General features: G+C 39.0%; 1 protein-coding gene across 1 annotated transcript; it reads right to left on the bottom strand.

Annotated features, from left to right (window-relative positions):
* Window positions 1-612: 612 nt before the first annotated feature.
* Window positions 613-24,686, bottom strand: ARSK (arylsulfatase family member K). Its single transcript, XM_059833726.1, has 8 exons — window positions 24,528-24,686; window positions 19,127-19,256; window positions 16,914-17,073; window positions 10,956-11,238; window positions 7,592-7,763; window positions 5,923-6,147; window positions 2,687-2,911; window positions 613-2,578 (listed from the first exon to the last, which is right to left on the bottom strand). Exons 1-8 carry the CDS (start codon window positions 24,684-24,686, stop codon window positions 2,304-2,306), a joined length of 1,629 nt encoding a protein of 542 aa, XP_059689709.1. The 3' UTR covers window positions 613-2,303.
* Window positions 24,687-25,141: the final 455 nt, after the last annotated feature.

Raw genomic sequence — 25,141 nt, 5'->3', positions numbered from 1 at the left:
TTAAATGTATCTGTTCTGGACTTAAATGAGCTCAGTTCTGTACCAACACAGGTAGATTGTTTATTGCAAATGAAGGCAGGAAGGCATTAGGGGGCTTTTGCCATCTCTAACTCTTCAGAACAAAGGTTCACTCACACACAAATAACTTGCAGAAGTCAAAGTTTTGCTTTTAACAAACAAGTCAACGTTTTCTTTTTAAATAAGCATTTTAAGGAGACCAGATGCAAAAAGAAGTATTAGCCTAGACGTACTGACTTCAGATCTTATTGCAGTCTGGTCACAGGCCACAGAATCACCCGAGGTTCTAGCTCCGCTAGAACCAGGGGTTCCCTGCATTGCCTGGAAACCTGCTCCTGCACACTGGGCTTCTGTGGACAGCCTGTGACACAAGAAGTTGTTGCAAGGAGTTACGGCAAGAAGTTTGTTTTTCCGACTTGTTTTTCCATTCCACCGAGTATCACAAATTGCACTTTTGTAAGCCTAACTCATAAGTACATCTTAAAAGCTCGTGTCTTTGAAGAAAGCGCTGTCCACAGAACTGACAAAATAGTTTTGCCCAGTAATTTCTTTAAATATTCAGTCTTTTAAAAAAAAAAGTACACACACAACACATCCAGTTCCCCATAATTTTATTTTGCTGTATTCTGTACAACGTACTGCATTCTGTCCAGACCTCTGGAAACTGATCAGTTTATTTATTCTTTTCCCTGCTAAATGAGGCTTTATATGGATATATTTATTTTCTCTTCTTATGCAGCCATTTTACATTACACTGCTAAGATGTGTTTTTCATAAAAATTATTTCATCGCTATCTGAACTCATTTTAGCAAGGATTATAATTACATGTGCTACAGTGTTTGAAGGCTTATTTCAACTATTAATTTGTTCCTTGCCTACAAAAAAGAAAAAAAAAAAAGAAGAAAAAAAATCTTACCGTAGCAGTAAGTAGTGTAAGGTTAGACCTAATGTTCTATGAACACAAAAATATAAACCAGCTAAAATATTCACAAATATGTACCTAATTCTAGTGTGGTAAGTAGTTTACAAAATGCATGTAGAGTGCTTAGCCATCAGAAAAGACATGTATTTTTCAGGTTTATTTTTACTACCTTAGTGCTACTGCTGAGTATTTCATTACAGGTTCCAGAAAGCATTTAGGTATTATGCATAATGTCATCCTGAATTGTTACTATAGCAGCAACAACTGTGATCAAGACTAAGCAGAGGTAAGTGCTGCTACAATTACATTTTTCCTTAAGCAGAAGGGTTACTAGCTAAATCTTACCTTCTTCCAAAACCGCTTTCTTTTTTTATCACATCCCTGAAAAAATGTAAAATAGTATTTTTATGTTAACTTCCTCAGCAAGGTTCAACTGCATCTCCTCTGCGTACACTGCAGGCTCCAGTTCTCCACTCGCTGATCCACATTAAAACACTTACCTGCACAATCTAACTGCATAACAGAGATTTATTTAAGCAGCTTTCATCTTATGCTATGCAAATCACACTACCACTTTTCAGAGAACTGCTCTACTCACAGGTTTGGTCAGAGAGGTTTGTTTTGGTTTAATTTCCAACAGTGATCAGAAATCAGATTTCTCTTCACTTGCACACATGTTCAATGAGTACCCTATGCATATTATTAAATTTTGAACAGCAAGGAGTGATCAGGACCAGATCCAAAAGCAAGAGATTAGAAGGCAGATCTTGAGAAGATGGAGAGTCAATCATGTATAAAAGAGGAATGCTGACATAGTAAGTACTTGAATAAACTGCATCTACATTCAGACCAATACTAGTTGCTAACTTTTTGATGATACTCTTAACTGCTATAGCTTCTCTAAGGTGGAGGGATGTGTATTCATTGTGGACTTAAAATCTGTCTTGATGGAAATTTGGCTCCAGCACATTCCATTGTAATTGGTATCCCACTACACTAAATTTTATAATCCTTGCTTTAGGCTGTCCTTAGAAATGGAAATTCCTGTTGAGTTCTAATGCTTAATACTCTGCCTTTTTACAACCGGCTAAATATTCCATACATGCAATTAGTACTTACGTACTACACTTCCTATGTATGCTTAAGTGTTACAGAACTATAACATGTAAAAATCTAGATTTGTTGTGATGGCTAGTTGTATAAAGTGCTTTTGACTTCCTAACACAAAGCGGTAATTGTTCGGGCATCTTTCCTTTCAATAGCTTATATAAGACATAATTCTAACACTTGAAATACAGCATAATATTACAAATGCAGAATGTTTTCATATCCTCAGTCCTACGAAGTCTAGATTGTTTTTATTTACTTACTTTGACTAAGCCATTTGTCAATTGCATTCTCGTATTTTTTTGGTTCCTTTAACCAGTCTTGATGCCACCTAAGGTTGGCAATAACATTTGAGTAATTCTGACCCAAACTTTGTTTCCAACTGATAAACTGTCTTTTGTTATACTCCTGAACAGAAGAAGAAACTTTTGGATAGTTTACTACAGAGCGGAGTACTTTGTCCAAGGAACGTACAATTACTGGGAACTTTATGGCAACGTTTGTTAGCTCATCTGGATCATCAGAAAGGTCTGGAACAAACAAAAAGTCAGTTAAGAGCCAATTTGCATTTAAGTAAATTGTCGGTTTAAAGTTGGTTTAAATAAAAAGTCGGGTAGGACACAAAAGTTGTAACATACCAAACAGCTGTGGAAGTACTGAACGGCCATCTGAGTACGCGACGTATTTCCATTTGCCAGTTCGAAGCATGTACGTGGAAGAATTCACATTGCATCCATGGAACTCACTCAACACCCATGAGGGCCTCGGCCCTCTGGGTGATACTTCGTTTTCAGCCTTTCCACGTAGCAGCGGTATAAGAGAATATCCACTGAGGTTCTGTGGGACAGGAATTCTTGCTATATCTAAGCAAAGATATACAAAGTCAAAATGCTACTCCAGTTACCGTGATTAAAAAAGCCTAGCGTAATGCTACAGGTGTCTGAACATAAATTCTATTTCAGTAATAAAACATGCATTCCTAATTATTCTCCTTGTAGAACACAGGAACCCCAAAATACACAAAAAAAATAAAAGAAAAAAGCTTAAGGAACTTTCCAAAGTCAGCTGCCCACCACCTTGATCAGAACCAGTATCGGCTATGTCCAAGTCAATGTTTAATGAACAGATGTTCATTAAAACCGATCGTGATAGCCTCCAGTGATGGGTGGTGCTTTTTTATTTTTTTAATCATGGTTTTATACATTTCCCTTCTGCTCTGACCACATCAGGCAGGAGAAAGAGATTGTCATGGCATGAAAGGACTTTAAAAGCTCCATATCCAACACGGTCTAACCATTAATTTCTTCGATAATAATGGTGCTACGCTCCTATCTAGCATTCTTCATTAGTAAGTAACAAAAGACTTTACATAAGGTAGCCAATATGGTTATCACCTATAAGTGGTGGGGAAACTGAGGAACAGGGCCACTTGCTTCTCTGGTAGGGATGGAGATTCAGATGGTTATCAGAGGTGGTATCAATACATGTACATATGGAAAACACTGGATGACTCTATACCCTACTAGATGGCCCCTAGCAGATACTATAACTTGAATAAGCTCCTCAGTATCAACTTACATCACAAGTGTCTCTAGCTCCCAAAGATCAGGTCAATATTATGAGGCTGCAAAGATCTCTCAGAGACATTCTGAAAAACATAGTTCAGAATCCCAAGGATGTTACCTAAACTTCAGCATGTCCTAAAAACAGGGTATGACCACTACTGCTGTCTTTTATCACCCTAGTGAACATAGCATATAATCATTCAAAATTCAACACTTTCCATTTCACAGAGCACTGTGGTAGTATTTTATCTTCTGTTCTATGCTGAGTGGTGATACCCAGTGTATACAGATTGCCTATAGGTGACTTTATCTTCCTGCTTCTCCGTTTCTACAGCATATATGCCTGTCATTAATCTGTAGTTCTTCCTCTAGTAAATAAAAAGGCCAGCATTTGACTAAGCACTAGGAAGACCTGTAACATGTAAACCCAGTAGCTTCCAGGGTGTCGCCTAAAAACTTGAACAAATACATACTACATTTGAACAAATGAAAAAGGGATATAGGCCTTCCTCTTCTGTCATCCTAAATTAGTAATGCTATTAATTGCAGTAACTGCATTCTCCACGTGCAAAGAATGCTCCAGGCTGGCACCTTCAGTAATTCCTGCTTTTCCAACAGAGATCCAAAGGTATTTCCACCCAGACCAAGAAAGCCACTGCTGTCTGGAGGAAAGCTCATGCTACATCCTGTTAAAAAATGGAAGAGCTGTTGCACTCCTGGCTGAATTATCTGTATCACACAGATTCTGCTGGAATCATAACATCTGTACCACACTTGCTATGGGGTGCGCCTAATCTCAAAGTCAGTAAAGGAGGAAGTATTGAGCAAAGCATTTGGATGGCATCTTAAGAGAGATTGTTGCCCTGAGACAACGCAAAGCAAAGGGATTACATTTATCACAAAAAAAGACTCAAAATCCCTTTCCTCATTAGTCAGCAGTAGCATGCAGCCTGAAGAGATAATAGATGACAGAGATGATTCTTCATGTTTTCACATTCATCTTGACGTATGTGCCTTTTTTGACATTCCAATTACAGGAAAGTGGAACTGCCAGAACAGAAGGAAAGGACTTACAAAAACAAAGTTCTGGGAAGAGAAAAAAGGAGGAAAAGAGCAGGAAGGAGGGATGTTAAACCACCTGACCAATTATGTTATTTGGGGAAAAGGCACAAAGAAGAAAAAAAAAAGAGATTTTTAACTCTTTACATATGACACCACAACTTATATAAGAACCATATCTAATACATATTACTTCATATATATAAAGATTTGACATCAGAATTTGGAAGAGAAAGCTACTCAGATTATATCCTATTTTCAACTGGGTAACTGGTTCAAAAGTTTTGAGAAGAGTCAGATGGATAAGTATCTTTTGTTCTGTTTTTAGAAAAATCAACTTAAACCAATATAGAAAAGGATTTTTCACTGGCTTTTACTGATAGAAGTACAGTTTCACCTACTGCCCCACATTCTCTCAGGTGACTGCAGTGTACATGGGACATTTCTTAGAGAGCAAGCTTTGCAGACTGTCTTGAAAAGACCATTTTTCTGATCGGCAGCCTAAAAGATCCCACATAAGGCTTAGAATGGCAACTTCACCTAATGTTTAGTTCCAATGAGATTCATCTCCTGCATGCTTTATCACAGGTAACTGTTCAAAACAAAAATAATCACACTTAGAAGTAATTTCCATCTGTAAGTAATTTGATGTCAGTCCTTTTTATTTGATTCTCTGCCCCATAATGAATTATTTCCATATCCAAGATGTTAAGAATGGATGGCTATTATCATATCTTATTACGCTTGCCCAGATCAGTTGTACATTTCCTATACAAAGTTTTTAATCACATTTCTTCCACATAACCCTTCATAAAGGACATTCCTTTGATAAGCTAATGAAGCTGCCATACTTTCAGGTTTAATCTCATCTCCGGATGCATCTACACTATAATTTTTACAGTAAACTGTTAGGTATGAAGGCTAGCAAGGATTATTCATATCTAAACCACATCTGATTGTTTTTTATCACCTTTTTTTCTTTTATAACAAACAATCCTGTATATAATCATTCACTGTAATTGTGCTGATGACAGTAACAGTGATAAGGAACATCATCAGCTCCTTTATTTAATTTTTACATCAATTTTTTGCACTTTGTATTAAATCTGTATGTATGCTCCACAGATAAATTGTTATCTCCTGTTATGTTACTACATTGCCTCACAAAGTGGAGACGTAATTCTGACTATAATACAAATGCGTAATAATAACTGGGAAAAAAAAATTTAATTTGAAATTACTTAACTCACCAAGCATGGTAGGATATATATCCACGAGAGATACCACATTTGGTACTTGCTGCTGTTCTTTTACACCTGGCCCCATAACTAAAAGAGGAACATGGGAACTTCCTTCATACATGCTCATTTTATAGAACTGCCGGTGTTCCATGGCAAGTTCGCCATGATCTGCAGTGAATAGAACGATTGTTTTTTTAAGAAGCCCAGTATGTCTCAGAGCTGAAATAACCTCACCTGCAACAAGAAAAAGATACTGAAAAGGATACCTTCAAAACATTCCTTCCAACTTCTGTACCTGCAAAGCAGCACGCAAACCCTGAGGAATCCTAGACGGAGGGTTGGAAACTCCTCTCTCTGCCACAGAAGGCAGAGCCCAAAGCATTCAGCCCAGAAGAGTGTATAGTCATCAGGGAGTTGAAGGGATCTGTCTCCCAAAGAAGTGTGGAGGGCACTGAATAACAATCACAAAAATTTCAAAACGCAAGGATGCACCACAGGACAAGCTGCATTTTTGCTGTCGTCACTTTTTTTAATTTCTAGCGTAACCAGTAATAGTTATTTCAACAGCAGTAAAATAGGTCAGCAGAAGGCCTGACACTACATTTAGGGTGAAGGACTCTTGACAGTATCCACCTTACACACAATCAGTGGAAGTCTCTCCTTCCCGTGCTTATATCCCCACAGGAGCCCCTTGCACATACATCCGTGCAACTAAGACAAGGTGAAGATCAATGAAGTCGGTAACAAAGCAAAGTACTCACACATCTTTAACGATAAAACACTAAGATGATTCTTGCTTAAGCGGACTAGTTAAAAACTTAAAATTATGTTACCAAATTAAAGGCTGGTGCAGATACTTTGCAATAGCTTCATTCCCTAAAACTGTCAGGCTCCTGTTGATCTCTTTTCTTTCATAAAATGTGGAAGAGTAATTTTGTGTCTTTTAAATTACTTTATCATTCTAACATTACTAAAAGGTTAGCTTATTTATTAATGAATTTCATACTAGAATGCAAGGGAATTCTTGTTCTTTCATGGTCACTTTTCAAATTAAGAAATAAAATACTGTAAATGAAGACCGATTTGCATTATAATTTTTATGTATGTAGACCTTGCTGCACACTAGGAAGAATTCTGCATGCCTAATAAGTTGGGTTTTTTCCCCTTCTTCTTAACTTTCAATAATAAGATGCTAAGGGAGACTTCAAAGGTAACCTTCCTGTTTAGTCTGTGCGTAATAGCTGTCATCCAGTCTGTGCATTTGAAATCAATCTCCAAGGAAACTGCTTATGCCCTAACATTTATCTTTCCTTCCAGCTTTGCTTTGCCGGTCTGTCCCCTTCACAACTGTTTCCATTATTTCTGTTAGTACTTAATGAAAGAGTATGTAGTTCCTCTTGTTCATGGGTCAAGCAATGTTTTGCTGCAGTTACTGGGCTTTTACAGGATTTCTGACTGGTGGTTGTGATGACTTTTCAGAGTACTCTGAATTCACCTTGCAATAGCCTTAAAAGCTATCCAGTTATTTATCATATAGACTGATTAAGCAACATCCATGTGACTCACTCCCAGATCTGAATTGTGCTTTTGATTCTTTTTTTCCAAAGACCAGCCCTACCAGCATTTTCTTCCAAAAATCAGAACAAGAAAACCCACTGTATAATGAAACATTACCTACCCAGCATGGCATCTGTCTCCGCACACATAGCATAATAAAATGCTCTAATATTTCTCACTTCCTGCTTTGTAAACTCTCCTGTGCAATTCTTGGTGTAAGATGAGTAATAGTCTACTGGATGCATCTCTGAAAGAGAAGACCACTTGGGAATTTTAATAGCTTCATAAGTTACCTAAAAAGAAGAGGAAATTAACATTACTTTAGCAACTGAATTAAATAATTTTTTAAAAAACAGATCTAATTTAAAACTTCTTAGCATAAATTCACAGTCCTCAATTTGTGGTCCAGGAAACACAAGCTGCTTATCTGTTACATGGTGCTGCTACTTCCTCCATACTTTCCCTCTGCTTCCACAGGTATCAAGGAATTTTAAGAGAGAGCTATAAAAATGAGCTAGAAACTAAGGCTAGGAGCCAGAAATACATGCTTTACCAGCTGATATCTTTTTTTAAGAGAGATACCGCAGAACAATCTTCTAGAACTGTGCTCTAGAGTTAAGTATTGGCATAGTGCCTCATTAACTATAGGATAACTATAAACCGTATGTATCAAAAAGATCAGGTGTTATGTGAGCCTACAGAACAACACAGAAATTTACTTAGTCTGGGAAGGTCTCCAGGACAGTGGATGACATGTCTTGACATCTTGATAAAAAGAATTCACTACATTAGTCCAATTTTCTAATCCTTTTCTATTTGTTTCTACAGGTGTCAATCCCTTTCGTTATAAAGAAGTTAAGATCAGTTTGAAACTAAAAAGTAGGAGCCAATCAATTACAAATAATGCTGGATTTGTATATTCAAACTGGCATGCTCACAGACACTGTGTGCTGCAGTACCAGCTTTACAGCCTCAAAGTTTGACACACAGATTTAGCCTAGGCAGTCACACTCCTAAGCATTCCCTTAAGTAAGCGCTGCATTTAACAGAGTTTGTTATTTCTATACTGTAGACTTAAAGCACAAATTACCACAGAGCAGAGAAGATGTAATCTCAGACTGGAAAACTTCAGTTTATTAAATAAAACCACACCTGTTGCTCTCATTTACCTCTGAAAATCTTCTCTAAGAAACAGAGCTGAGGCCTAGACTACGGCACAGCAACTCCGGTGCCTGTGTGGCACGGTCCCAGGGCTGCAGCCACAGCTCCACTCGTGGGCTGGCCCCAAACGTGGGCAGCACGGGTTCCTGATAAAATAACCGAGACACTTACTGTCCAAGGGGCTCCCTGCAGCACAAAAGCAATCAGACTAAAGTTGCCCCTTGAAGCATTACATGCCTGTTTATTGGTGTAGCAATTAAAAGTATCAATCCCTGCTGAACCCAATTTGGTTTTGCCCCAAGGTGTGGCGTGGATAACCAAGAGCTGTCTGGGGAGCTACTAGCGTAGTGTCTGTTTCTCAAGCAGTGGTAGATCTCTGACCACCAGTGCCGTAATGGTCGAGTGTTCCAATACCCACAAAGTTCCACCCCCCACAATAGTCAATATTCTCTCTTGAATCATCTAGCACGTGTATTAAGTCATCTAAACAGTTCATAAGACAGCAAGAGTTAAAGTGCCCATAACATAGGGATAAAACCTAGCTTTGTAATAGTCACACAGCCATACCAAACCCTAAGTTTCCTTAGGTTGTATAGAAAATACACTGCAAAAAGTTATCATGGAAGATAAAATAATAGCAGACAACTGCTTCAGTCATCTTCCTGTTGCTGAAGGTCCTTGGCTACACAAAGTCATATTTTAGACTCCTCAAATGGTATTCATTAGTTGCTTAAGATACAATATGAGCAAAAAGTGTCCCTCTCCATCCACGATTCGTCAGAAGACTGAATCCTTTTCTACAGGACTACAACCTAGTTTTAAGGAGTCACAAAGTCATAATCCCTTTGTCTGTCTGTGATAATTCATAGCTAGGAAAGAAGCCACCTGCCCTGAAATGTGCCAGCTTGTGCAAAATACAGGGGACCATCTGCTTAGCAACACAGGGCTTCATAAACATACCATGTTGATACGCCATTCTGTAGTAGCTCCCCAGTAAACATAAAATTTAATTCAAGTTCTTCATCTATGCCCTCAAACTTCTTCATGAGATTGATCTATGTCATTTTCAAAGACTGCTTCTTCCATGGCCAAAACATAGATACATTCCAGAAGAATCAGCCAATAATCAATAAATGATAATATGTGTTTCACTGAGTATGTACATGTAGTGGTGGAAAGGACCTCAGCAAACTATGGAGTTTAAGTACTCTAACTGGATTAAGGATGACAAAACATTTGTCAGAGATGTTAAAACTCTGTCTGTTACTTGAAAAAAGGTACCCCCACTTCCCAAGACATGTCTAGCCTAGCAATTAGCACCTAGAAAGTTTTCCTTAATGTCCATGCTACATACTGCTTTTTGCAAATGAGGGTTTTTTTCCCCCCATGCTCTTCCTCTCCCCACAAACTTCTCACCATTCCTAGAAGAACCCACAACCCTCACTATTATGAAGAAATTCATGTCGCTCAACCTTCATTTGTATATCCTTTTTTCTAAGTTTTTGTATTTTTGTTGCACCTACATAAAGAGATTTTTCTGTTCCCCAGTAGAAAAGGCCGAATGAGTTATATAAATTGCATATGGGTTTTTTTGAAGTAAGCGTAAAGTCTTTTCAACTTAATTCTCAGTTCTTCAGCTGCAGAGAATCTTAATGCCTTTATGCAGTGAAAGTTGTTGTAACCCATTTATATTTTTATGACAGATAATGGCGCCTAGAAACCACAAAAGACAGAAAAAGTATTTACTACCTCTTTGGAATGGAGTGCTATCTGTTAGGTTTCCACATACAGACATAATGGGAGTCTTCTGCTCTCTAAAAACATTAAAAAGCTACAGTAGCATGGAAAGAAGTTAACAGAAAAGAGAGGCTTCTGCTGTGTTGTACTACTTCACGTTCTAGGTCCATATTGCAGGAAAAGTCAATATCTCACTATAAAACTCAGAGAGAATGATTGCATATAGCATCATTTATAACAAGCACAATACAGAATGCTACAATGAACTTCAGACCATTACTGAAAAAAATTGCAGCTAAGTATAGCAATGATTTCATTCTCTGTTTAATGCGTTTCTAGCCACTGAACTCCAAATGTCTTTCTTGATTCAGTGACTACTGCTAACAAACCATTTTCTACAACAGAGAGAAATTCTGGACTTCTATTCGCTTAGCCTTAAATCAGAAATCTAACATCCAAGTACTTTCTTACTGTGTACTGAAATATCAAAACTAGGTCTGTCTTGAAAAATCACGTGATAAATAAAATACTGCTCATAATATGTACAGTTATAAATAAATTTATATTTAAATTTCATCTTCACATACCTTTTCAAGCCAATAGGGAGATGTTAAAAATGTAGAGGACCCAAAATTTTCTCCCGTAGAGGGTGATGGATATGGGTGTGGTAAATTTAGTCCCAAGTAAAGAACAAACGGTTGAGCAAGGTTAACGGCTTCTTCCTTTATCCAGGTTACTGCTTTATCAGTATTCTGCCAATCTGCTTCCATCACTCTCACATGCTTCTTATCACCAGTAAGATTTACCATGGGTCTCCCTTCTTGCCGGAGCAGGAAGTCGACATCCCTAGTCCAGGCTTCCACACGGTTACTGAAAAATATATACTCAAGATACATACTCAGTGGAAAACGTTTTCTTCACTCTTCCTCCAAGTCAAAAGAGTTAAGAATTCCTGAAGAACTTCCCCTATACTTGTAGCTGCAATCTATTCGTAATTTCTACATAAAGGAGATTTGTTATTCAAATGATCAATAGCTATTGTGCATCTATTTTATACTCAAAGCTTTAGCCATTTTTTCTGCTCCTAAATGTTCTTTCTTATTTATTATCACTTCATGTCAGAATGGTTCTTCTCACATCTACAAAATATATAGTATTTAGAAATAACATCTCCATCTTGTTGACCCTGCTTCCCGTTCTGGCATGGATTCACATACTATTTACCTGGTAAAGAGGGCCTTAGATTTTTGTTATTTGAAAGAGTCCTCTGGGAAGTAACTTGCCTGGCAAGGCTGCCTTTAGAAGCAACCGTCTGGTTTTGGATTGTACTGTCACAACATTTTTAAACACTATCACTTACGACAAAAATGTGTAACAGCAATTTATCTTGTACAATTGCTTTTGATATAGTTGATAAATGCTATCAAGAAAAGGGAATAACAGAAGAGAAGGGTGTGGAGAAAGCAAGAAGGGGGAAAAAAAGACAACACTTTAATGATAAAATATTTTTGGAACAGATTTTCTAATATCATGACAATTGTTTCCTCTCTAAAACACTGAGAAATCTGAGCTGCAGATGGCCTTTTTTCTTTGCCAGAGTGAATGACACCACAACTGCCATAAACAAGGGTTGGGAGGAAACAGCCTATTTAAGACCTTGACTGATCTTCATTTTGGTCATGGCAATTTCAATATAAGCAAAGAAATGATAGAAGAAAATATGAAACTGCTCAAGGTTTGATCATGTACTTTCATCAAAACACAGCATTACTAAAGACATCTAACCAGTTTTGACCCCATAGGAATTTTACCAGTGCACTTCTAACCTCCAGAAAGACTATTCAGAATTATATGAACAACAATTTTTTTATTGTTTTAACTCCTTGTCTAGGCTCACACTTTCAAGGGAAACAGGTTTAGCTAAATTACTTAGAACAAATTAAGGTAGCTAGATGGCCTATAGAGAAAGCACATTTCATAAACATTAAAATGAAATGATGGTAAAGGGGGCTGTGTGTGTGTCAAACTGCATCTGATGTCATAATACTGTCTTGCACAAAAAAATTATTATCTAGGCCACAGGCCAGTCTGACTATCCGATCAGATTGAGGTTAGGATCAAGTTAAAAAAAACAAAAACAAAACCCCCAAAACTAAAAAAAAAAAATAAAATTAATAATCCCACTTCAGACCCTTTCCACATTCTGGAGCAACAAAGGAGGTGTTTTGATACATCTAAGAGGAAAACTAATCCTCAGGCAAAAGAGGAGAAAAAAATATGCCAAAATAAGAATCTTCAAAAAGCCAGGTGGAGCATTGAAAAAGGGGACAATACTAGATTCACATCTTGAATTTAAAGGAAAGAGCAAGGGCTGGACAGATAATTATTTAAAAGCTTCAGTAATTAATTCCAATTTTCAACACTTTCAATGGGAATGAAGGGGGATCATATCACCATTGCTAGCAGATAGTACTCCAGCAGTTGTAACAAACACACAATGGAAAAAAAGCCAATAAAGGACGGGAATACAACAATTCAACATTGAAGACAGAGCTTAATGAACTACCATCATTATTAACCCAAGTGCAAGTAATTACACGACAGTCAGTAACTACACCTATTTTAAATTTTAAGTGAAGACGGCCACCAGCATTCAAAAAGACAAACGGAGTCTTTTTGACAGGAAGCAGAGGCTTCACTTATTCAACAGTCCAGAGGCTGAAGATCCAGCTCTTTCTTGCTGTCAGTATATATTTCGTTGTGTGTACTTCCTAGAAGCCCTCTTCCTCAAATCTGATTAATTCACAGCTATGAATAATTATCTTATGATTAAGTCACATTCAAATGGATACTTAGTACATTTCACTATGGATTTGTATTTTTAAGATACGTAAACTTCCGTAGTTACAGAGACAATTTGTGTTCGCAATGCACTATTTGCAATAGGTTAGGACATAGCAAAATCAATCTATGTCACACAACTTAAATGTTGCAGCAGCAAAGTTAACAATTATTTTCTTACTAGGTAAATACGGGATCAGGAGCAGTGGTGGTTTTGTTGTTTAAATAAACAACATATGTGCTTAAGAAAAGTTTCCAAAGAGATTAACACTGCCCACTGAATCTTGTGCTAGCTGAACTGTTTTATATCCCTTCGCTACTTTCCTTTTTAACAAGGAATTAAAACAGCAAGACATTTTAATTATCTCCACGATGAACAGGAACCTTTGCTATAACTCTTCTACACTATTTATAGATTACTTAATTGGCTACTTAGGGTTTTTAAATGTCTACACAGATGCCATGCTAGGAACGAGACGTACATTTTTCTCTGACTGAGGAATTGTATTCGCAGTTTTCATTGTTTGAATTAAAAACCATGTAAACTGCCATTTGCAAATTCCTCTTGTGTAGGCATAGAAAGGCTGACTAACCATGTGTTTATTTTCATTTATTCTCAACCCCTACCCACACTTATTCAAATAACAGTAAGGGCTTGATCCTGTTAAGTACAGATCTCAAACTCTCACTGAAGGGAAAGTTAGAAAAAACGTATCAAAAATTTGCACCAGGTAAAAATGTAGGATAAATGCCTAAATACAAGAGAATTAAAAACTGCAACACCATAGATGTCACAGTATTTTTCTGTTATCTTTGAAGTGCCTAAGAATTCAGCCTCATGGGTCCAAGAGCTATGCAAACATGATGTGATTATATGGTTACATCATAATTTCTGTTTGTGAGACTCGAACCCTATTGCTAAAGTAGGTGAACCTATGCATGGCAGAATGAGGAAAATCAGAGCACATGATTATAACTCCACTGATACTGGTGCTGCTACAGTTTTGCAAAACCTGAATTGTCTTAATTTATTTCTCATCTCTGGAGACTTGTAACAAAAATATTTAGAATGGTATCAATAGAACCATTCAAATGTGAGAGTACCAGACAAAATAAGTATGAGAGCAAGGTTAAAGCAATGCCATGCATCGACAGCCAAGAACATGAATGACATCAGCAAAACAGGTCAGTACTGAAGAAGGGATTGTCAGTGTTATGATCACCATACAGATGACTTGTCAGTGGCATCCTGATAGCAGGATGGCAACCAGATCATTGTGCGCTCTGTGTGCTATTCCTCTTCCTGTTATTCTAATAGGAAAACAGAATACAGTAAGATAGCCACACTAAGGAAACAAAAAGGTTATTTGCCTGATGTTCCTGAAGACTGACGTAAGCAAGACACCAAGGTAACAGTATCACACCATAGCAACTTTCCACTCCTAAAGAGTGTAAAATACCTATGCAAAATGCCATTTCATTATTGCCAATCAACAGAAGACTAGGAAAGACCTCACTGGATGACATCCCTTGCCCTACTCCATGCCAGCAATCCTGTTCATATTACTCGAACACGAATCTTAGTATTTGCGGGTATGAGATTATGAGCTGGCAGAGTTTACCAACTTAGAAAGCTAAGCAACATAAAAGTTACGTTCCTCTTCTATATATTCTCACATTAAGGTTTTCTTTGCATTAATTCCTACACAACAGAATTTATTTGAGAACTAAGGACTATCTGTTTGCTCAGCTTCGCACTTCCCACGTGAAAGCCTTTGTACTGAAGCCAGAATTCACCTATGGTCTTCAGCTCAGGCAAATGAAAGCAAGACTTCTGGAATCCAGATATTTATATGCAACCAACCTTTTTTTCAGTGCCCCCTTTATGTTCCAGTTATCATATGAACAGCCAGGAACTTCTGGAATTACTTAGACCTGCTCTTCTTTAAACCTGGAGTGACTTTAGATTATAGATAAACAGATTTCAATGTTATAAAACATTTCTTCTTTCTCAGTGAAAGGCAGGGCGAGTGCATACTATATACTATTTAGACAACACAGAATTTTCTCTGCACAAAAGTGATTCAGAAGAAAAGCATGTCTGTATAATACTGCAGACAATTTTAATTTTTCAGAGTAATTTACTGAAAATCTATTCTAGAAATGCGTAAGAACGACACACCCACAGAATAATTTCTATCTTGCTTCATTACACAGAACAAAATCTGACCCTTTGCTTTCTGAAAGAATGGCCTGTTACTGTCACTTTACAGAAGGCTGTTAAGACTATGCACTTTTGAAAAGCGTGAATGCCTGAGGCAGTCAGAACAAACCACCTCTACACTACAATAATACTAACATCTGGAAGCGTTCATCTTAATGTTCAGTTACTTCTGGCCAGAGAGGAAACTTTCCCAACATTCATATCAGCAAGCACAAAGAATCAGAATAACACTATAGCAGATGACTTTTTAGTACGTTGTACAAGTGATTGTTTCTTTCTGGAAAAAAACAAAAAAGTTTTAAGAATAATGCAGTCTTCAGAAACATATTCAAAGCAAAAGGCGAGGGGTTGAACACCCATCTGTTCATAGTTAGATGCTAAGTTACTAACAAGAGCTGCACCCAGAGACAAGAGAGAAGCATCAGTAGTACACAAATAGGTACACTGTCTGGTGAAGTAAGTAATCATGAAGTTTTTGCTGTAAGTCTGTATTTGAATAACCTTTTACTTCCAGCGTAGAACTGATATATTGAAAAAGGGAAAAAGCTTTCTTTTCTTTTTTGACAGTCTTAAACTGGAGAAGAAATTACTACTTTGGCCAGATTCCTAAGTGGATACGATTTATAAAGTATCTGGTAAATAAAAAGCAGTGTGTACGTGCAACATACTATTAACTACCCATGCGACCTTTCAACTTCCAATTGCCCATTTTAGTGAGGGAATTGAGGAAATTTTAAGTAACACTAACCAGTTTATATAAAAGAAAAATCTACTCTCTATTATTATTTCAACAACAGACATCATTATTAGTCAGGGAGATTGTGCATCTTCATAAAAAACACACAGAAGAAAGCCACCATATTTTGTCCCAACTGTCCAGACACATTATGCTTATTATTTTTTGAACATAATGCAGTTAGTCTTTAGATTTTTTTTTTCACAAATTGCTGTAATTCTAGTCAAATTTTTTAAAAGAAAGGTTTAGAGCATAGGAAGTACAGCACAAGTCTGTGAAAACATATGGCCTTCAAAAAAAACCCCAAACACACCTCATGTTTTGTGACGGTAGATTTAATATTAACGTATTATCAAATACATTTCTTTGTTCTGCTTTTCCTACACTGCTACTATAATCAAGCCAGGAAGACTCAAGGCAAGGCAAAAACGGTTTATGAATTTCACATAGGGAGCAATACCAATGATCAAAAATAACCTTCCTTCATGTTGGTCAAAGCCACAGTCTTGCTATTCACCATCCAGCTACAGGTAAAAGCCAAAGCGCATCTGCATGGGATATGCTTGCTTCTGCATAAAGTTGCAGGACAGACCCCTGCTAACACAGGGGTTCCTGTGCTCCTAACACAATTTCTTTTAAATTAAAGCTACCACCATTTCAATCAGAGACAGAAACCACTTGCCCGACCATTACATGATTTATTCACTCCTGTCCACTTCATAGCAGGAGAACCTAACTGATTACCTTACTGAATGATGTCCAGAAGTATAGTCCAATTTCCCATACTTCTGTGTGTGGTAGCCATGCTTCTCCATGAGATCCATCCATGTTACATAATCTGGATCTAGGCCTTTGAAGTTATTCCAAGATTCTGTTAAATGAGTGAAAAGACCACTCCACATAGCTGGGGGGGAAAAAAAAAAAGAAAAAAAAAAGAGGTACAGTTTTTGATGAGTAAGTGGTACTTCGTGTCTAAAGCTGAATATACTTGAGAAGGGATCAATCTTCTCATTATTTTTGATGTTAAAAAGTCCACATTGTGATCCAATAGAGCAGGGAATACAAAGTATTACTCTTCCAAATCTTATTTTCATCATCAATATGCATAACAACATTTACTAAAATAATCCCCAGAATCACAGAAGAAGGTCCCATCTTTCCAGGTGCTATGCAATCATTAAATCAAGGTTTTCTGTAGATCAGGAAATATTCTTATTGATCACAGAAAGAAAATGCCATGGTAGTCGAGATCCTGATGAAACAGTCATGTCTTTACACGTGTTCCAGAGTATTATCTCTCCTTACTTCAGTTTGATTTTAATGTGAATTTAAAGTTAAGTATGTTTGTGGAGGGAATTAGAGTATAGTCTTTTTATAAATACTATTTGCCCTCAGTTTTATCCTTTTTAGGTAATCTACTTCACAATCAGCTGTAGAAACAAAGTGAGATTATTAAAGAAGAGGCCAAGAAGAAATGAAACCAAGGGAAGAGTTGCAAAGGAACTATAAAGAAAGTTTTTATTAGCGAATTCCTGTGTTTCATTGCAGCTTGTCGAGAATCGTTCACTCTTCCCAATGCTAATTTAGAGTCAAAGGGAGTCCTGAAACGAAACTAAGCTGTGCTATAAGCAATGGAAATATCCTGTAAGCACAAACAGTGTGTCAACCCCAAAGCCATACCATGGCAATACTCCTACTTTGCCCACCCCAAAGTCCTCCTTCCCACCACCTCTTCTAGTATCATCCCCAACACCTCCACAACAGAGGTATCCTCAGTTCCTTGCAGGTCTCCAAGCTACTGGCTAAACAAGAGATGTCCCGCTGGTTCAGTGCTACACTTGTGATGACTGACCAGTGGTCGTGATGATGTTGATGGACCACCTAAAATGCTAAACAGAATTGATGTATCATTGAATTCATCATGCAGCCTCTTCCTCACTGAGAGCACTAGCTGCTATTTTCACAAAACGTCTTAAAATTAAATAACCTAACACAAGGTTATTGTTCTCAGCAACAAAGACTGGCTGAAAGGCTCAAAAATCAAGAAAAAGAAAACAAGACTAATGGCGTGTTCATGTAATCTCACTCACTTAAAACGTGACCTTGAGAAACAGAAAAGGGGACTAGGTTACCAATAAATGGAATACTGAACACTAACACTAAATTTGACAGCCTGTGCCTGCTGCAGTCAGGACTGGTTGCTTCTTCCAATATACGCTTGAGAGAAAGGGGGATCTCCCTTTCAGCTGTAGAAGAAATTTCATTTACATCACCTCTGGAGGGTCTCTGCAACAACTGAAAGGGCTAGAAATGTTTTAAGATGTAACCTTTGATTCAGAAATATAGCTTCCTTCTAACTTCCCAGCAAATTCTGGAAGGGTGAAATTGAACACAGGGCAAAGACTGCAGCAAGTAAAGAAAAATACTCAAGTATTCAATTAAAGCTACTGAATGATGTATCCAATATTTAACAGAGTGTTTGGAATAAATGTCATTGGAAGGCAGTGCTAACAGCCACCGATTTATTCAGCTGTTACTATTTAATACTTTTTCCTGAGAACAGGGAAGAGATTTATTAACTTTGTATGGGGAATGGAAAGTACTTCCAAATGGAGCCTCAGCACCGCAGCAGACAAACTGATGATTTCTCCAAAAATCCTTAAGATTTTTAAAAAATACTGAAGCTTCAGTACAGTTTGCAAAATGATTTGGGAGCTCACACATAGCTGGAAAAAGGAGAACAAAAAAAAAAAGAAAGGAAGAAACATGAGAAACAGAAAAGAGAAACAGATCAAACATGAGAATACTGTATCAATTCAGACACAAACTAAAAAAATCGAGTCTTATTGAAAAACAAAACAAATCCCCCAAAATGAAATCCTTTGAAATTTCCCATCATTACCACATATTTAAATTGACATGTGCAAGTATTTATCCGATGTTTTGCTTGGTCCTACCTGCGCGGGAAGGACAACAAATTGGAGAATTGGTATAGGCATTGAGAAAGACAGTGCCGTATCTTTTCATAAAATTTATGAAAGGCAAATCCACAGTCTGATTTCCTGGATAAAATGTCAAGCGTCCATCCTGCAATCAAACAGAGAAAAAGAGTATATAAACAGCATTAACCCAAACTATTGGCTGCATTAAATCATAGATTTGTTACCTTGAACTTGTATTACTCAAATGTTGTCAATTCTACTCAGGTAAGTGTTGAGAAGCTACAATATAAAATTGATTACTTATGAAAAAATGTTATGTAAAAGATAACTGGACTTCTTCACAGTAACATTACTTCCTTTCTATTACTATACATATTCTAAGCTCCAATTCTTGCAGGAGTAGGGTCCTACCATGATGCATTCAACAGGGATAGGTACGGTAAAAGATGAAAAGGAGTCAGTCTGAATCCCAATGCAGATGTGTACACTGGTACATATTTCTGTGAAACCAGAACTGATCCCTCATCCTTTTCCTCTTTTTAAAGGTTTATCCACGCCATGTCTCTGTGAACTTATTTTAAACTATGGACTGGAAAAGTGGTCAGCATGCTGAAGGAAGGCTATTCTCCCACTGAAATGGCACCTGCAACGGTTCCCTTTTGATACTCTATTGATCCTTCATTTTACCTATTTCTTTAGCTTGAGTTTTTAACCAGTAACTTTACAATGACCCAAAATTTTGAATTGGTACTTTTACTGTACAAAATTATGATGTGAAACCATGTTTCATGTTCTAGGTCACTGTCTTTTCCTGTCACTTATAAGTCTTTCCTTGGTTCCATAACATGTCCCAACTCAGCCCCAGCCTTACCGGTCAGCTCTTTGGTGGAGAGACTGTTGACAGTAAGTCTGCACAGTTTTACTTTATCTCCGAATGTAGGCATCTGACTAACCGTCCTCTAGATTTGTGACAGAAGCACAAACACCTTAAAGCACAGGTAGCTTAGAAGTTGTGTTTTGCACAGCATTTCGTTTGCAAGAGCATGTAAGCAGGCAGACAAGAAGACCTGGAGAGTGCATCAAACGCCAGTTACAAGTTCACCAGCTACTGGCTCATTTGTTACAAAGACAATGTACAAATTACCACATCAGCCTCTGCATAACAAATGCCATGCCAGCATGCAAATTCTTACCTCTGTTCTATATATGGGCAACAGACCATGCTACCAAGTTACTTTAAATTTTTTTTTTTTACATGTGAATAGTTCCTATATGAGGAACCACAGCAAAACAGCTGGTATGTGATTGCTTGTAACTCTGCAGTAACTTCTTTGTATCCGCATGCAGCCTACCAGCATCAGCAGCCTACAAAAAATGTTTTCCGTGCCAAACGTTGAGCAAGCCTCATTTGGCACAATGGATTCTTGGTGTCTGCTGAAGCTAACAGTCATCATTACAGGACATTAAGCACAAAATTGCCCTGTGGATTTTACCGTTATTTTTTTGTTACATGAGAAATCTTGAAAACAATTATTTAGTAACATATTACCTCTTCAACAGAAAATATTCAACTGAACGACCACTTTGCTCCTGCTGAATCATAACCAAAAATCAGCAGATATCACCAACAGTGAATCATGGGAGTTACTTTCTCTTAACACTGCATAGGTAGTTTTATTTGACTAATAAAAACTCCATGACCACTTCAGATGGAGACCTTTGATCAACTACATCAAAACGTTAAGAACATGTACAGTCTCAAGGGATGCAGGACCAAGGCCTTACCTTCTGTGAAATTTTAGCTTTAGATAATGGTACACTTGAAACAGGTACAAACACTTCTCAGGCATCTGAATCACAGTGAAAACTCCAAATGATAACAGAAAATGATACTAGCTTAGAACAAAACAGGTAGATGGATGCAGGGGTTCTGAAAACTTCTAGCCTCTACAGTTTTTAATTAAGAAAATGCATTTTTTTTGAAAGACTGTATTTGTTTTGAAAATAACTGTTTGAAACAAACATTGTATTTAATATAATATTCTCCTATATGAAACATTAGGCAAGCTTACACGGAAAGAACAACAGTTTCTTTCTGTCTTCAACATTTAAGAATACAGATAAGACACTGTAAGACTTCCTATCAATTTCATACTATGCTGTTTCTGCACATTAGCAGATATGTTTCTGAATTTTCACTTTAGTTTTACTAGTTTAATTTTCTGGAATCATTTGTGAGAGGACAAAAAAACCCAACACCAAAGATAAGTGATAGCAGACCTGAAGAATTTGCAGTCTATGCTACTGCTGCTTCCCTTACCCAGGATTCCCCAGTGGTAGGCACTAATCGCCCAAGTGAAAATTTACAAAGAACACTGCATATAATCAGAGTTTGCAACATGCCAGAAAGAACCCAGAGAAGAATTAAGCACAGCATAATTGTGCTCCACAGTAGGAAATAATTCTTTTAAATTACTGAAATATTTTAAGATTAGAATTATTCTGTCATTGTTCAAAATATTTTAACCTTACATCACGAGCGCTTCATTGCCTCACTAGCAACTCAGCCACTGCTCATATACTAAGTCCACAGCCAGAGAGTTAACGTCATTTTCTTCACTCTTTAGAATTCAACGCAGGGACTGCATGCAGAAGAAAACAATTCCCTCCATTTGTTTTCTGGCAGAAAATGCTATTGGATAACACGGCGTTGTAGAGAGAATCACTTCATTTGGCACCAGGAGAGCAAACTGTGGCATCCCAGCACCACATTGCAGTGGACAACTATACAGTAAACCGGGCCATTGGAGATCAGAGTATGATAAAAGACCGATCGCCTTATTTTGTCCACTACTACTAATGGCAATCAGAACAAGCATTCAGTAGGACAAACTGGAAATAAGCTGTAATCCGCAACATGAACTTGAAAGGAACTTGAAAGTGCTCTTCAGAAAGTACACAACTGATTTGTCATCCTGTCAACAACATATTCACAAGTTTCTCCAACAAAGACATTGTCTGTTTGAACAGCTGGAGACAAGAGTTCATTCTTTCGATACTGGACAGACAGGCGACATGTGTATTCAGTGAAAGAAGTAAGCTTCTTCAACAGGCTGAGAAGGTGAAAGGTCTACAGCTACTCCCAGAAATCCGCTCTCCAAGAACTGTGTAGGACTTGCGGGTTTTGCAGTACCTCAGGCAATACAATCATTCTGAGTAACACAAGCAAGCTCATTTCACCCAGGAATTTGAGCTGCATTGCAAGCAAAGCCTGTCATCATTCAGTTAACCTCAAGTAGCAATTTAGGAGCTGAACTGCCTACTAGCAGATTTCACCAGCAAGCCCTGCGAAAAGGACAGTGCTTGATGTGACACCACAGCAGACAGCTGGCTGTTCAAGCAAGAGGTCACTGCGCTGGAGGCCAAGCACCATCCAGCATCACTGAGTAGAAAATTTGTGTCACACCTGCGAAAACAGGTATGAGTCTTTCGTAGACAGCATCACCCACGACAAAGGCAGGCACACTTTCAAATGAAAGCCTATACCTTTTGACAGCCTCCAGGACTTAAGCTTTTTTTTTTTTCCAGAAAAACTGTTAGTTTCAACAGTACTCAACTCTTCCTGTTCTCTACTAGTGATGTAATCAAAATGGTTAAGCCACTTCTGCCTTCAAATCCATCTCGTAAAAAACTTATGCAAGACATCAATTCTTTTAACATATTCTTCTTTACATGCACTTCGCAAATACAGTTCTTCTCAGAAACAGCACCTTGTTCTTAACTGTTTTTGTAAAGAACATCACAAACATCTGGGGTTTTGTCTTTCATTTTTGTAAGGGTTACCTCACTAATCCCCGTAAGATAGTCAAGAGAATCCTCCTGTTTACAGGACGATATACAGAAGTCTTACTAAGATCTGTCTGCAGCTTCTGCTAGCATCTGGAGACAAACTGGCCATTGACAAACTCCCAGAACCTAACTATTATAAATTTGGCATTTTATTGGTAAATAATATAGTGAAAGCTGAAAACTTGGAGAAAAATTCTTATCTACAAAAACCAGGCACTACTTTGGAATGTTAAGAAAGATGATATTCTCAAAATAAAATAAAAATAAACAAAGAATACAGTCAGAGGAAGGAAAGTAAATACGGAGCTATTGCTTTACCTTTGAAATCATAGCAAACACATGTTTTAAGAAAGGCTTTGAAGGATAATACATGTTTACTTAGGAAGAACTCATCCCAAGAATGACAAGCAGCAGGCAAGAAGTCAAGCGCTCTTAACTGTGCCGTCAAGGATGGCATTCTGAGATGTCTGGGAGCCAAGCGCTGATTTCTCAACAGTGAGCGAGAAGTCATGAGATGTGAAAGTCTTGGCAGTAACATCATGGGGCTTACGTTTGATTTAACAGAAAGGAGAGCTCAGACGAGATAGAGAAACTAAAGCTTTCCCTTTCCTCAAAGTAAAACCTTAATAAAAGCATTTCCAGTATGCTGAGTGGGCAGATAGAAGCATGGTGAGAAAAGGGTGACAAATGTGCTGTCTGTAGCTGAAAGCAAGGAAATATACTTAGTATTTGAGAATGGGAAAAAAAAAATTGTCTGGGTTTAAAACAAACTTATCAATAAATCACTCTAATAAAGCCACTAGAAATTTATAAACATGTACCTACTGGTTCCTTTATCCTTTTAGCTGTAGTTACTCATCTGAGAAGTTTATTGTCATATTTGTTAGACCTAATAAAAGTCTGAGTAAGTCACTATATGATGCCCAACAGCTAAACTCAGTCATCTCATCTGTGATTACAGAAATTCTCCATTTCATTTGTTGTGGAGACCTAACGTTCTCAGGATTTACAATGGCAAGAGTAACAGGGTTTAGTGACCTTCCATTTTGCTTTTCAAGCCAAAAGAAAAGCATTCATTTCACACCCCAGGTCTGTTCCATTAATTGCTGCCCTGACCCACTGTCCTGCTGGCATACCCCCACCCACCGTAAGCTGCGGTGACGAGTTCTATGTGCCACAGGAGACCGCGGGAACCACCTATGCAGAAGCTTCTGATTATTGCAAGGCACCTGATGAAAACACGTAGCACACTCCTGGGAAGAATGACGAGTTTGGTTTAGACAACAAGTTACCTAAGGTCTCAACGACACGGGAGGCCTGCCCTCATCATCCCAAGCAAGCCCTCCACCCTGTGGAGGTGGTGGAGAACAGAAACTGCCCTGTTCTCGCAAGCCTGTGGTCGCAGCCCGGGCAAAGCCACAGAAAGCCCCCGCTGCCACAACCTCGGAGGTCCCTGTCAGGCGAAACGCCACCGCCGAGGCAGCCCCCGCCGCTCTCCCGCCCTCCCTCAGCCGTTGCGGCGGCCCGGCCCCGCGCCGCCGGCTGCCATCCCGCCGCGGATACTCACCAAGGAGTCGCAGGCCACCAGCACCACGCTGGGCCGGGGCTGGTCCCCGGGGGCGGCGGGCCGCGGCCTCGCCCCCGCCCAGGGCGCGGCGGCCATGAGGAGCAGCGCCAGCCGGAGCAGCGCCAGCCCGGCCCGCCCCAGCGGCCCGCCGCCCCTCATCGCCCCGGCGCCGGGACCCCCGCGGGGCCTCGGCCGCACCGGAGGACAACAGCTGCGGGGCCGCCCGCTACCCGCGGCACGGCGGCCTACAGCTCCCCGCGTGCCCCGGGGCGGCGGGAGGCAGGAACTACATCTCCCACAGTGCCCGAAGCAAAATGGCGGCTGAGCGCGGAGACCCGCTGCGCTGAGGTGGGCGGGGAGTGCGCATGCGCGCGGCCGGCGGCGGCGGCGGTAGGTGAAGGTGAAGCTGAAGCTGAAGTGGCGGGGGGCGATGGAGGGGGGTGGCGGCGGCGGCGGCCCGTCCCGGTCCCGTCCGTCGTGTCTTCCCCCGCCCGGATGGCTGGCGGCCCGGCCTGCGGCGGGGCGAGCGGCCGCGGTCGGAGGGGCTGCCGGCGCGGAGCCGCTTCCCCACGCGGCCCGCGGGCCCCGTCCGCGGCCCGGCCTGGGCGCCCCTC

Source organism: Gavia stellata, chromosome Z, assembly GCF_030936135.1.
Source record: "Gavia stellata isolate bGavSte3 chromosome Z, bGavSte3.hap2, whole genome shotgun sequence".
Lineage (NCBI taxonomy): Eukaryota > Metazoa > Chordata > Aves > Gaviiformes > Gaviidae > Gavia > Gavia stellata.
The sequence above is the reverse complement of the archived record's forward strand: the minus strand, read 5'-3'. Positions and strand labels throughout refer to the sequence as shown.